We start from the raw sequence: 15355 nt of genomic DNA on the forward strand, positions 1-15355 counted from the left end.
TTATGTAGATTGCGAAAAAAATCACTTGAAAAATTTATCTATATATCTGAATATTAAGATTATAAAAAGTGCTGGTCAGACTCAAATAAAAAACCCTTAAAGTTTTACTTCTCTCCATGGAATGAACTCTAAATTATATATTTTTTCCGATTCTAATTATTTTTCTCTCTTTCAAGTATCAATAGTTTATAAGAATTCATTGTATCTTTATTGCTAGTTTTAGGGAAACTAAAAATAATAATATCGTTTATCAATTTATTATCATGCAACTTGTCTGAAGGCTAGTTCACACCTAGTTTAACAATAAGTTTCGTTCATCCTCATTATCATCTAAATCGTTTTTTAATTCGCTTATTCAAGAGTTTATTTCAGTCTAATAATTTCTTTGCGTTTGCGTGATTTTAAATTTAATTAAATATTCATATATGAGTATTGTGCAAATATAAAAAAAATATTACACAAAAGAGTGAAAGTACGAACAAAAACAACGCTTTGTTCTTTTATTACCTATATGTACACATTTTAGAAACACACACACACACACACACACACACACACACACACACACACACATATATATCTATATACAGATGTTTGTCCGGAATAGATTCCTAAATTACTGAACCGATTTTAAATTTTATATTTGATTTGATAAATAATCCAATAAAGTTAACATGGCCAATGTGAAAAATTTCTGATATTATCGTGGCGATTAAGATAACTGGAAAATAATTAAAAATATTACATTAATAAATTTATGCTATTTTATATTATTTTTAAAAAATATTATTTTTAATAAATTTATGCTAGCTAGTAGTATTTAGTCCAAAAAAAAGGAGATATTGCTCTTTGGAACATTACAATAGAATAGTTGGGATGAAATGTAGCACTTTTTCAGTCTTGTTATAAAAACTATGTTCCGGGTGAAAATAGACATTTGTTGTATTAGATAATTGGAATCTAGATGAAATTTTGTATAAAATTGCATATTTAGTATTCTTGTAGCCCAAAACACTGAAGTTATATAAATTATCAAACTCAAAGAGAGAAAGAAAATTACTCCTTAAGCCATTACAATAGAATGGTGCTGTTCCATTTTTTTTCAGTTTTGGTACCAAAAACTTTTTTCCGGATTGAGTTAGACGATTTTTATATTAGACAAGTTGAATCTAGATAAATTTTTGAATAAAACTGTATATTTAATATTTTGGTAAAATAAAACACTGAATTTATATAAATTATCAACTGCAAGTAATAATTTTTCTTTTCTAGATATGGGTAGAAGCGGATACACTTGTGTGAGACGTGTCTTCTGTTGGCTCAACATTTTGTTATGGGTAAGTGTAGTAGATAATTTTGTTATATAATAAAAGATAAGATAAAAAATTAATTAATTTAAATATTCCGATATGTAATACGAACCGGTGATAAATTTAAGTCAAAACATGTTTTTGTGTGCGAATACTTTTGGTGGATGGCGAAGTTTTGTACACAAGCCATAATTTATTGGAATTATCTGTGGCTTGAAATTTTCATTTAAACAAAAGTATTTTAATTTAGTGATAATTGGTATTATTTTTATACTATAGACACTTCCTTATGAATATCTACTACAACTATTTTGTTTTCATACCAAACTTCCTCGTCGTGTTGTTTTGATGAGTTAATCTACTAGCACAGGATATACTACTAGATATGTATATATATATATATATATATATATATATATATTTGAGTGTGTGATAATACCACAGTCCATGGGTCCATTCGACCCATGAGGTCATCTGTTATGAAGATTTTATTAATCTAAATGTCCTATGTGCAATTTGCGTATATTATTATGCTCGTGTTTAAATTATGATGTATGGGCTGATGAAATTATCGAGGGTTCCGTACCAGACATGGAACCCTATTATTTTATAATTTTACAGAGTGTGTCCCAGAATTCAACGCGGTGACAAGATTGATTGTAACCATTATAAACTAGTGGTGTATGGCATCGTGCCTTAAGGAAAATTGCTGAAAGTTTTCGTACCAAAAATTAAATTTTACAGAGGATGTCCCAGAATTCAACGTGGTGACAAGATTGTTCCGTCCAGACATGGAACCCTATTATTTAATAATTTTACAGAGGGTGTCCCAGAATTCAACGTGGCAATGATGATTGATTGTGTAACCATTACAAATTAGTGGTGTATGGCATATGCCTTAAGGCAAATTGCTGAAAGTTTTCGTACCAAAAATTAATTTTTTTAATAAAGATTAATTTTTTTTTAAACTTTGAAAATTAGATTTTTCAGAAATTTTGAATTTAAAAAAAAATTAATTTCTGGATTTTTTTATTTCCAAATATTTTTCGAAGGAATCGCAAAATGGCTTAGCAAAAATCAGGTCCTTGTGGTTCAATTTTTTTACTCGTTTAATGATTGATTTTTTTATGATGGTTATCAATCACCAGGTCACCTAATGTCCGCCGTATGTTGAGTTCTGGGACACCATATATATTTATTTAAAATTGGTAATTTTGTCCTGAATTTATATTCGACCTGCGTAAAATGGCTTAGCGAAAATCAAGTCCTTGAGATTCAATTTTTTTACTCATTTTATGATTGCATAGAAACGAAATATCGAAGCGCATAAGCGCCGCTTCGTCGTCTAGCGAACAGACGACGTTATGGAACCCGTAGAAATATAAAGAAAATTGATACACATTATTAAAATCTCTATAAAATACCTGATAATTAGATGTGCATATACCTAATGATCATTTTTGACCTCAAAATGGCATTTTTTATACTTTTTTTAACTGGATCTCTGAAACCGCTAGACCTGCCTTTCGAAATTTAAACAGTTCTTCATTTTATCAATACAAGTAAAACGTTTTTTGAAATATTAAAATCGAATGGAAATGAGTTACCGCTTTTGACACTTTTTGCCCTGTATCTCCGAAACGGCTAGACCTGCCTTTGCCAAAAACTATTCAGCACGTCTCCTTATCAATACGAATCGAATGTTTTTTGAATTTTTAAAATCGGTTGATCAGTGTTCCCAAAATCGTCCACAAAAATTTGTATCCGCACAAGTTACATACACATACTTTTATTTTTTCTAAGGTATACCAAAATGTCCAGAAACCTTTGAAACGTAAATAGTATATATAAAAATTTTCATTTTCGATTTTTTTTTGCGATTACTTTAATTTACCCTACGTTAAGGGACTTTTTTAGGATTTAAACGAATATAAAACTATAGTAATGTTACGGCAAAAATTACAAAAAAAAACACTTACCATTGTTTGACATTGAAAACATTTGAATTGTCATCTGCTATAAATGTCGATTCAGTTAAAATTTGAAAATTAATAAAATATATGCCTACCAAATTATGGGCATTTCAGGAAAACCTACAAACTTGACCAAAGCTCTACGTCAATTTAAAAACTTCTAATTTTTAACCCGCGTGCACTAATTTTTTTCTCTTGGCTTGTCGTTGAGTTCTGGGACACCTTATATACATATAAAAAATTATTCCAGAATTCCCAAACTATTATATATATATATATAAATATATATATATATATATATACTCTATTTTTCTGGTTTACGGATGCATTTTTCTCGTTAACATTTCCTTATCGTTTATGATATTTATATAAGGTATTAAAGTTGCTAGAAAGCTATATAAGATTTATAAATAAAATAAATCAATGCCCGATTGAAAAACTCATAAAACGTGTTTTAGAAGTAAACTAAGATTAGAATAATTTAATTTGAATGCGGAACAAAATTTTAGATTTTTTTTTTATTATATCTCGGTAGTAATGCGCGGATTTAGTTGTGTAATATCAGGAATAATATTCTGAAGGAGCAAGTTATTGGAAATATAAACAAAATTTGTTTTACACACTCTATTTTCTATAGCTTGATTGGTGATATTCAAGATTATTTATTAGAAGTCTATATCCAAATTTGAAGAAATCTTTATCCAACATAGATACACACATCCATTTTTTCTGAGGTATGCCAAAATGTTCAAAGACCTTCAAAATGTGAAGAAATGTACAAATTTTCAATTTCGATTTTTGGACGATTACAATAACTTACCCTAATAGTTAGCATAGTAAACCCTCTGTTGATTGGAGAAAACGGTATAATTTTCCTGTAAATTAGCTGCTTATAATAAGTCTATAATATTTCAGTATGTTATTTCATACTACGAATCTATTGTCACACAAAGTTCCATCAAAATCTTGCAAAAAATATTTTTTAAAGTATTCTTTTCCAATAATTAGCACGATTTCCATCTAGTATCTTTCGAACAGTTATAAATCCTTCAACAATTAGTTGATGTAATTTTTATATTTTGTGTCACCGTATTTTATTTATAATTTAGAACATAACAAGTTTATTTAGTGTAGCTTATTTTAGTGTTTTGGCAAAAATCCAGAACTCGAAACGTTCGTATATATAGGACCGTTGACATTTATTTTTCAATTGACATGACATCAGTAATACTTCCAGGTTAGTTATGATTTGGACAATATATGTTTAATCTTATTTTGGAAAATTTTGTGTGTAGAATAAAAGTAGATGGCCTATGGGAGGAAATACAGAAGAAATGTGCTTTACCTTGTTTTAGTGTTTTCCGCACTCAACAGAGTGTGCTCGAATTTATCACTTTTTTTTAAAGAACTGATATTATAATTATTTAAATTAATCAGCTTTATCTTATCTCTATTATATAATAATAAAACTCTTATCTCTAATTTAACCTAGGGGTAAATTTACGAGATACGATTAGTGGCTCCCCTATGGAGTTGGTAAATAATTAAAATTAAAGTAAAAGTGCGATTGTGTTTGGGATCTAGTTTTCTTCTTGTATAATTTCCTGCAATTTTTGATAAATTGATTATTATTATTATCTATGATTAATAGTTTTAATGAAAGTAGGCGTAGCCAACGATAATTTCAGAATCGCATTCAAAGTTCAATAAAGTTCAAACAGTTTATGCAGTTCGCAAACAAAAATTAATTTGACCCTAATTTCATAAACATTAAATAATTAAATTAATAATGGCAACAGAGGCTGCATCTCTGACATCGTATGAACTTCCATACATAAAATAATTGCAATATAACATGTGTCATATGCGAGAATCTAGGTGTAAGTGGCATTTTGCCTAAATTTTTCTCATCAATCCCAGTCAACTGGTTAAAATCAATTGTAACTTCAACTCATCTCGGTTCTTCAGAACGTAATTGGAACTATTGTAAACATAGTATGTATATAAATCTGTCGTTTATAAATAATACTAAATCGTTGTAGTGGGTTTTATTATAAACAAAGTTTGAGAAACGAGGCTATCGCTAACAGAATAAATATTTACTACTAACTCTGCTGGTCCGGACGTTGATCTCTTCATTGGAACAAAATAATAATGAAATCGTCTGACTAATATTCAATTAATAATAATTAGATTTCAAATAAATTGATCAGCTGATAAAATTTGGGACTCATGCAAACGCTGCTGTAATTTTCTCCCCTAAGATTATAAGTCAAATTGTTCTTTATTTGTTACTAATTAACTTCCCGTGGGGTACTTATAGTAATGGGCCAATTATCGTAATGAAAAATTTTTGCATATCTTCGCGTTTTAGAGGTTTTTGAACGTTTTGGCATACCTTAGAAAAAATGGATGTATGTGTGTGTGTGCGGATACAAATTTTCATCGATTTCGGAAACGGGTTCAACCGATTTTAATAATTCAAAAAACATTTTACTTGTATTGACAAGATGAACTCTGATTAAATTTTTGATGAGGCAGGTCTAGCGGTTTCTGAGATCTAGTAAATGAAAGTAAAAAAAAAATGACATCTTGAGACTAAAAATGATCATTTGACATATGCACATCAAATTATCAGATATTTTATGGAGATTTTAATAATGTGTATCAATTTTGTTTATATTTCTTTTGTTTCGTAACATCGTTTGTCTGTTACACGGCGACGCGGCGCTTACGCGCTTCTATATTGAGTCTCTATGAGCTAAAGCAGTGCGATTGCTTTGAAAAAAAGTTCAAAATTTCCAAAATATTTCAAACTAAAAAAACATTTTTTTCCGAAAGTTTTTTTTTCATAAAAAGTAATTTTTTTTCAAAAGTTTAAATTTCCTCAAAAATCTATTTTTTTCAAAGTTTAAAACATATTTAATCTTTTTGAGAAAATTTAATTTTTGATACGGGAAGTTTCAGCAATTTGCCTTAATGCACGATGCCATACACCTCTTGTTCAAAAACCATTCGATTCTCATTAATAAGGAGACCTGCTGATTAGTTTTTGGCAAAGACAGGTCCAACCATTTCAAAGACAGAGCTAAATACACAAAAAATGGCAGTTTTTGAGAGATAAAGCATTCGAATTGATTCAAAAAAATTTCTGCTTGTGTTGACAAAACAATTGCTTTTGGAAAAAAAATTATTTCAATTTTTTTTGTATATCGAAAATAATTCAGATTTTAATTGTAATTCTGGTTAAAGTTTTAAAGCTCACTTATATACTTTAAATAAATATTTTTGATTTTGTGATTCAGTTTATATAATTAATTCTTATAAATATTAGACAATGTTACAACATTTCGTTACGGTACGCGAAGTCCAACAATTTGCCTTTAGGCACAAGGCCATACACACCACTAGTTTAATTTTAATTTTTAGTACGGAAAGGTCTTGCAATTTGCCTTAAGGCACATACACCACTAGTTTTCATTTTTTTTTCAATGCAGAAATGAAAAATAAATACAATACTAAAACAAAGGCAAAGTAATCCAAGAAAGCTCCCAATTGTGTAAACAAAGCCAAACTTCTTCCGAGAATTCTACAATTCGAGTCACGCCCAAGATGATGGGACGTTGCCCGAGTTTCGACATCGGCACCGATAAAAAAAGTGTCAATAAAAAAAAACGCAAATGACTTTTTTCGTGTCCGTAACGCTTTCTGGAATTCCTGAACGTACTCCGGCAAGATGCCGCAAACCGTAAGGTACCTTTGGTACGCGGTTTGACCTAAATTGCGCTTTTTTACGGTTCCGTGTTTTGTTTGAAATTGATGGAGAAATACTTGGATTTAGTCTTAGGTAGAAGAAGTATAAATAGATTGCTTTTTCTATTGGATCTCTGAAATTGCTAGAACTGTCTTCACCAAAAATTGCATTATTTTTACTTTCATGTTATAAAATTACTTTTACAACAATCTCCCAGCCCAGCCCTCCTATAAATACAAATAGGCAAAACTTCAACAATTATTTTTTTCCACAGACAATTATTTCCCGATACAATCGTTAAATATAATTATCCCATTCAGCGTCCCAGATGTATATCAAACTAATCATTATCTACTTTCCTTTTGTTTAAAATTGCATCGCCTTTCACCATTTTGTATTTTCAGACGTTTTTATAAAATAAAATGATTTTCTATACATTTTATTATGATTGCAATTTGTATTTCGATTATAATTATATATGGTGATTGTAATAAAATCAAATGTAAGTGTTCGCCATTTGTGTTTGAAAATGGTAAAATTTCTACGGAGAAATTAAAGGTAAATTGAATTGTGAAATAGCTTTTGTGTGATTTTTTTCTTTGAAGCCATTTATTTATATATTGTTATAAACGATATATATATATATATCGTTTATAACAATATATAAATATATATATATCAATATATATATATATATATATATATATATATTGTTTCTATTATAAATTCATATGGCAATTCTGCCGTAACAGAGCTCATAAAATAGCGTTGTCATGGCAAGTTGTTCTTGGCAGTGTATATTATGAACATGTCTATCTATTTGCTTTGCGATCAGGCGTATTTTACATATAAACAAAGCAAGGGAGAATGTTATGATAACAGAATTCTAGATGGTGCAGTTATAAGATTATTCCTTGCTTTGTTTATATGTAAAATACGCCTGATCGCCCAGCAAATAGAATTGAGAACACGAATCAACCAATTTGAATGATTCAAAAAATATTCGATTCCTATTGATAAGAAGACGTGCTGATTAGTTTTTGCAGAAGGCAGGTCTAGCCGTTTCGAAAATACGTAGCAAAAAGTGCCAAAAATGGTATATCAGTTATTGAGAGAACGAAGCGTCCGATTTTAATAATTCAAAAAATATTTTACTGGTATTGACAAAATGATGAAATAACTAAATTTTTGGAGAGGCAGGTCTATCGGTTGCGGAGATTGAATAAAAATTGTAAAAAAATGCCATTTCGGAGTCAAAAATGATCGTTAGACATATGCATATCAAATTATCAAAGGTTTTATAGAAATTTCAATAATGAGTATAAAGTTTACATTTGTGGGTCTCCTTGTCAATAGCGATCAAATGTTTTTTGAATCATTCAAATCGGTTGATCCGTATTCTGGAAATCGTTGATAAAAATTTGTATCCGCACACACACCCACGCATACATCCTCTTTTTCTAAGATATGCCAAAATGTTCAGAAACAGCTGAAAAGTTAAGATATGCAAAAATTTTCAAATTTGATTTTTGGACGATTACTATAAATCACCGCACAGGTATTTAATAAGATATACAAAATTTAAAATTAGTCGATAATAATAGCGCAAACCGATATTATATAAGGTGACCATATTTTTTAAGTTAAAACCGGGACTATACCGGGACGGCAATTTTCAGTTATAAAGGTCTTTAAAATGACAAATGTCTGGCATATTTTTTTTTAAATCATTATTGCGGACTTTTAGTAAGAACTTTATATTTCAATTATATATAATACTTTTTTATCTACGATATTATATCTTATATTATTCGATCTTATACTTTTTGCTTTTGAGCCTTGTATAAAATTTTATTCCACTTTCTTCATAATTAATTTAAAAAATAGCACTTGTTTGTTTGTTTGTTTTCATAGTTTTTGGTAATTTGCCTATACATTTTCGGAAAACCGGTACAATCCGAGACAAAAGATCTAAATCCGGGACAAATATTGCATTTAGTAAACCCGGGACACAAGATGCAAATACTGGACTGTCCCGGATTTGCCACAAACCAAACCGGGACGTACGGTCACCTTATATTATATAATAGTACAATTTGGGCAGTTACTACTCTGTTACTACTTACCTCTGTTATAATAATCTTCAAGTTCTACTACTTTGATTTATCATCTGATTATCATCTTTTAGTTAACCGGAGGTGCTGCCCTGGCGGCCGGCGCCTGGCTGCGCTGGCGAGGCGCAATCTGGGCAGATGGAGCCGCCAAACACAGCGGCCCTGCGACTCTTCTTCCGCAGCACGCTGGAGCAGCAGCCGATGTTCCCTTGATGGCTGTCGGAGTCCTCACGCTGACGGTGGCCTTCTTCGGATGCTGCGGGGCTTGGTTCCAGAACAAGTGTATGCTGGTCACGGTAAGGAAAACGACCCATGAAGTAGAACTTTTAGCACCTAATTCACAATATTTATGTCTACCTCTCTCAGTATTTCAGCCTGGTGATAGTGCTGTTCCTGAGTGAATTCCTGGTCGGTTCTTTAGCCTTTGTCTACAGACACGATATTGGAGCCAGATTGGCGAGCGAGTTAAGGGACTCTATCAGGGATCATTATAATACTACTTCTGACTTAGCTGATGTCTGGGATAAAATTCATACCGAGGTAAAATACTTTCTAATTCTCGAGGGGTATTCTAATCTAGACGCGCGAATTTTTAATATTCTCGAACTTTGACCAATATTCACAGATATTTACCGATATTGACCAGTATTGGCCGATATTGACCGATATTTACCGATGTAGACTAATATTGGCCAATATTGGCCGATATTGACCGATATTGACCGATATTGACCGGTATTAACCAATATTGACCGATATCTACCGATATTGACCGATATTGACCGATATTGACCGATATTGGCCGATATTGAGCAATATTGGCTAATATTGACCGATATTTACCGATGTAGACTAATATTGGTCAATGTTGGCCGATATTGACCGATATTTACCGATGTAGACCAATATTGATCGATATTGACCGATATTGGCCGATATTGGCCGATATTGACCGATATTGGCCGATATTAACCAATATTGACCGATATCTACCGATATTGACCAATATTTAATAAATTGCCACTGAATTTTTAGACCCCTCCGACTACTAGTTTTTATTTTATAGCAATCTGACGAAATCGACAATTCTCGCAATGGGGGACCAGTTTTCAACTAAAACCTTTCGAGTTGTGCCTTAGTCGAATGAATTAACTGAATATTAAATATATATTAAATTTGTATCAATTAATATTTAATTAATATTTTATTTGCAGTTTCAATGCTGTGGTGTCACCACATACGAAGATTGGTACGATATTTCAGCTTGGCCAGGTAAGAGAATTTTTTGTGTTTGAGTCTCTATTTTAAAAAAACGACTTTTTTAAACCAAATCAGTCGGTTCATTCATAGTGTCAAAAATATCGATGAAATTTGTTTAAATTATATATGCGAAATTCAAGCGTTGTGAACATTGATTTGAAACCCCAAAAACGGAAACACAATTCATACTTATGTTAGTAAAATTTGATAGTTCGATATGCATATATCTAATGATTTTTTCTAAGGTGTCCAAAATGTTTAGAACCCTTTGAAACGTAAAAATATACAAAAATGCATTTTCGATTACTATAACTTACTCCATAGGACCTCAGTAATAATTCCACGTTCTTCCTTCAATATAGGTGAGCGTTGGGTTCCAGCTTCCTGCTGCATGCCTTTGCCCGAACCAGTTTTAGGACCAAGTCTAAGTGACCGAACTACAGCTACCAGTGCTCACAGCCAAAATCAACAGGTAGATAGAATAATTCATTAGTAGGTTTATTTAATGATTTACTATACATATTTTATTTATCTAGCAACATCACTGTGGACAGACTCACAATCCAGTATTATGGTACGGTCAAGGTTGTGCTGAAGGACTACGATTGTGGCTGGTGAAAAGGTTACATGTTGTCGGTGTAGTTGGATTGCTCATAGCATTTGTGCAGGTTATTATCATTATTAATATTATCATAGCATTATTATCATATCATAAATTGGATTATCACATTAGTAATAAATTGACTGATTATTAACTCCATTTTCCATTTTAGTTATTCGGTTTGATATCATCGATGCTGTTGTTCTGCACTGTGAGGCATAAAAGATCTGCACATTCCTACAAATCATATTCACCACATGCCTAAAAATATGTCAGCATATCAACAAATATAAGTTTGTAATTAATACTGGATCAAGAACTAATTCGCAAATAATATACATTCAGAATCACGACAGAAATAATATAAAACATATTGCTCACGGTAAGAATAAATTTACTGCAAAAGAATGATTAGCAATAAAAGAAATAGTTCGTATAATTATAGTTCTTTAAATACAACTGTAAATATTTTATTAATAAACATACACATAAATTGTAATTAGTTAAAAAATACTCTTGTATAAGGTAGGATAAGAAATTAAACTTACCAGTTGTAATGAATTATATAAGTTATTTAAAGTTTTGAAGGGGTCATCTTTTATCTTGGAACAATTATTTTGATATCTCAGTAAAAGATTTAAATTGAACCCTACTATAACGAGGCCAAACTTATTATTATCAAGCTAATTTGTAGCGCGTTATATGGAAACACAACAAAGATCAAGTGGTCGGTGGTTTTACTGAATCTTTCTCTTAAGTATCCATGTCTCTGATCCAATATCATTATTTATTTAACTAAACAATTAATTCATTTCATCAGTAGAATTGTTAAAAATAAAATGGGTTTTTGAGACAACTTGAAAAAAAAAAAATTCTGAGAAATTAAACAATTGTTATTTATTACAATCGGTGAATCAGATTGTTATTTTATAGTAATAAATTTTTGTTTATATATATATATATATATATATATATATATATATATATACATGCTCGTGAATAATTAAGATTGTATAATTATAGTGTTAATCGATGTCTTCCTTTGTATATATATATATATATATATATATATATATATATATTTAATATAATTTAATATGTACAATTTTATTTTATAACTGTTTTCTGACACAATAAAAATGAAATCTTGTCACAATTCTCTTTTCCATGTCATTTTGGCTTTGTAAAAAAAATGTTAGCTTTCAAAAAATATTATATAACAAAACATTTTCTACCTGGATCATCGTGGTAAGTAATAATTTCACAAAAAGGGGCACCCCCAAAAGGGGGTACTGTACCCAAGTGGCCCCCTAGCGCTCGCTTTCTCGATTCTGATCCCGATTTAGAAGCTTGTGTGTGAAAGCGAGTGATTAACGATCGTGTTCGTTGGTTTTCCCCAAAATTTTTTTCCAAAAAACTTTTTTCCTCAAATTTTTTTTTTCCAAATTTTTTTTTCCAGAATTTTTTTTCACAAAATTTTTTTCTTCAAAATTTTTCCCCCAAAAAATCAAAGGCCATAGTCCATGGATTTTTACCAAATTTTTTTTCCAAAAAATTTTTTTTTCTAATTTTTTTTTCCAAAAAATTTTTTTTCCAATTTATTTTACAAAATTTTTTTTCCAAACGTTTTTTCCAAACATTTCTTTTCCCAATTTTTTTTTCAAAATATTTTTTTTCCAAAAAATTTTTTTTCCTAAAAATTTTTTTCCCAAAAATTTTTCCCAAAAATTTTTTCCCAAAAATTTTTTCCCAAAATTTTTTTAACAAATTTTATTTGACCAAAATTTTTTTGACCAAAATTTTTTTAACCAAAATTCTTTTGACCAAATTTTTTTTGACGAAAAATTTTTTTGACGAAAATTTTTTTTGACAAATTTTTTTTTCCGAATATTGGCCAATATCGGTCCAATATTGGTCAATATCGGTCCAATATTGGTCAATATCGGTCTAATATTGGTCAATATCGGTCCAATATTGGTCAATATCGGTAAAATATTGGTCCAATATTGGTCAATATCGGTCTAATATAAAAAAAATTTTTTTGACCAAATTTTTTTTGACCAACATTTTTTTTGACCAAAAATTTTTTCCCAAAAATTTTTTCCCAAAATTTTTTTAACAATTTTTTTTAGGCTAAATTTTTTTTTCCAAAATTTTTTGAACATAAATTTTTTTGAGGAAAATTGTTTTTTCCAAAATTTTTTTTTTCCCAAAATTTTTTGGATCAAAATTTTTTTGACTAAAATTTTTTTGACTAAAATTTTTTTGACTAAAAATTTTTTGACTAAGAATTTTTTTGACCAAAATTTTTTGGACCAAAATTTTTTTGACCAAAAATTTATTTTCCAATATTTTTTGGACCAAAATTTTTTTTCCAAAATTTTTGTGACCAAAATTTTTTTGACCAAAATTTTTTTCCTAAAAATTTTTGGACCAAAATTTTTTTGACTAAAAATTTTTTTGGCCATAAATTTTTTTGACCAAAATTTTTTGACCAAAAATTTTTTGACCAAAATTTTTTTGCCTAAAATTTTTTTTCCCAAAATTTTTTGGGCCTAAATTTTTTGACTCAATATCGGTCCAATATTGGTCAATATCGGTCTAATATTGGTCAACATCGGTCCAATATTGGTCAATATCGGTCTAATATTGGTCAATATCGGTCCAATATTGGTCAATATCGGTCCAATATTGCTCAATATCGGTCTAATAAAAAAAAATTTTTTTGACCAAATTTTTTTTGACCAAAAATTTTTTCCCAAAAATTTTTTCCCAAAAATTTTTTCCCAAATTTTTTTTTAACAAATTTTTTTAACAAATATCGGTCTAATATTTTTTTGACCAAAATTTTTTGACCAAAAATTTTTTGACCAAAATTTTTTTGCCTAAAATTTTTTTTTTCCCAAAATTTTTTGGGCCTAAATTTTTTGACTCAATATTGGTCAATATCGGTCCAATATTGGTCAATATCGGTCTAATATTGGTCAATATCGGTCCAATATTGGTCAATATCGGTCTAATATTGGTCAATATCGGTCCAATATTGGTCAATATCGGTCCAATATTGGTCTATATCGGTCTAATATAAAAAAATTTTTTTGACCAAAAATTTTTTCCCAAAATTTTTTTAACAAGTTTTTTTGGGCAAAATTTTTTTCCCAAAATTTTTCTGACCAAAAATTTTTTTGGCCAAAATTTTTTTTTCTAAAATTTTTTTGACGAAAAATTTTTTTGACGAAAAATTTTTTTGACAAAAAATTTTTTTGACCAAAAATTTTTTCCCAAAATTTTTTTAACAAGTTTTTTTGGGCATTTTTTTTTTTCAAAATTTTTTTGACCAAAATTTTTTTTTCCAAAATTTTTTCTCAAAAATTTTTTCCCAAAATTTTTTTAACAAGTTTTTTTGGGCAATTTTTTTTTCAAAATTTTTTTGACCAAAATTTTTTTTTCCAAAATTTTTTCTCAAAAATTTTTTCCCAAATTTTTTGGCCAATTTTTTTTTTCCAAATTTTTTTTTCCAAAAATTTTTTTTTCAAAATTTTTTTGACCAAAAATTTTTTGGGCCAACTTTTGGTCTTTGGTCAATATCGGTCCAATATTGGTCTATATCGGTCTAATATTGGTCAATATCGGTCCAAATTTTTTTGACCAAAAGTTTTTTTGGGCAAAATTTTTTTCCCAAAATTTTTCTGACCAAAAATTTTTTTGGCCAAAATTTTTTTTTCTAAAATTTTTTTGACGAAAAATTTTTTTGACGAAAAATTTTTTTGACAAAAAATTTTTTTGACAAAAATTTTTTCCCAAAATTTTTTTAACAAGTTTTTTTGGGCATTTTTTTTTTTCAAAATTTTTGACCAAAATTTTTTTCCAAAATTTTTTCTCAAAAATTTTTTCCCAAAATTTTTTTAACAATTTTTTGGGCAATTTTTTTTTTCAAAATTTTTTTGACCAAAATTTTTTTTCCAAAATTTTTTCTCAAAAATTTTTTTCCCAAATTTTTTGGCCAATTTTTTTTTCCAAATTTTTTTTTCCAAATTTTTTTTTTCAAAATTTTTTTGACCAAAAATTTTTGGGCCAATTTGGTCTTTGGTCAATATCGGTCCAATATTGGTCTATATCGGTCTAATATTGGTCAATATCGGTCCAAATTTTTTTGACCAAAAGTTTTTTTTTTTGGCAAAATTTTTTCCCAAATTTTTCTGACCAAAAATTTTTTTGGCCAAAATTTTTTTTTCTAAAATTTTTTTGACGAAAAATTTTTTTGACAAAAAATTTTTTTGACGAAAAATTTTTTTGACGAAAAATTTTTTTGACCAAAAATTTTTTCCCAAAATTTTTTTAAC

General features: G+C 29.0%; 1 protein-coding gene across 2 annotated transcripts in view; it reads left to right on the plus strand.

Moving 5' to 3' along the window:
• The window catches only part of LOC113364314 (tetraspanin-9), a 38679-nt gene extending 26862 nt beyond the window's left edge, over nucleotides 1-11817 (plus strand). Inside the window, exons 2-8 of one of the 2 annotated variants that reach the window (XM_026606803.1) lie at nucleotides 1273-1337; nucleotides 9226-9447; nucleotides 9518-9691; nucleotides 10366-10423; nucleotides 10774-10883; nucleotides 10948-11079; nucleotides 11185-11817. In XM_026606803.1, coding sequence (XP_026462588.1) covers nucleotides 1275-1337; nucleotides 9226-9447; nucleotides 9518-9691; nucleotides 10366-10423; nucleotides 10774-10883; nucleotides 10948-11079; nucleotides 11185-11277 — 852 coding nt within the window. In that variant the 5' untranslated portion in view covers nucleotides 1273-1274 and the 3' untranslated portion in view covers nucleotides 11278-11817. The remainder of the gene's footprint in view (nucleotides 1-1272; nucleotides 1338-9225; nucleotides 9448-9517; nucleotides 9692-10365; nucleotides 10424-10773; nucleotides 10884-10947; nucleotides 11080-11184) is intronic. The other variant, XM_026606802.1, reaches the window with a different exon arrangement.
• Nucleotides 11818-15355: the final 3538 nt, after the last annotated feature.

Source organism: Ctenocephalides felis, unplaced genomic scaffold (assembly GCF_003426905.1).
Source record: "Ctenocephalides felis isolate EL2017-DRISC unplaced genomic scaffold, ASM342690v1 CF-g0.4_SCAFFOLD_00845, whole genome shotgun sequence".
In the NCBI taxonomy this organism is placed as follows: Eukaryota; Metazoa; Arthropoda; class Insecta; order Siphonaptera; family Pulicidae; genus Ctenocephalides; species Ctenocephalides felis.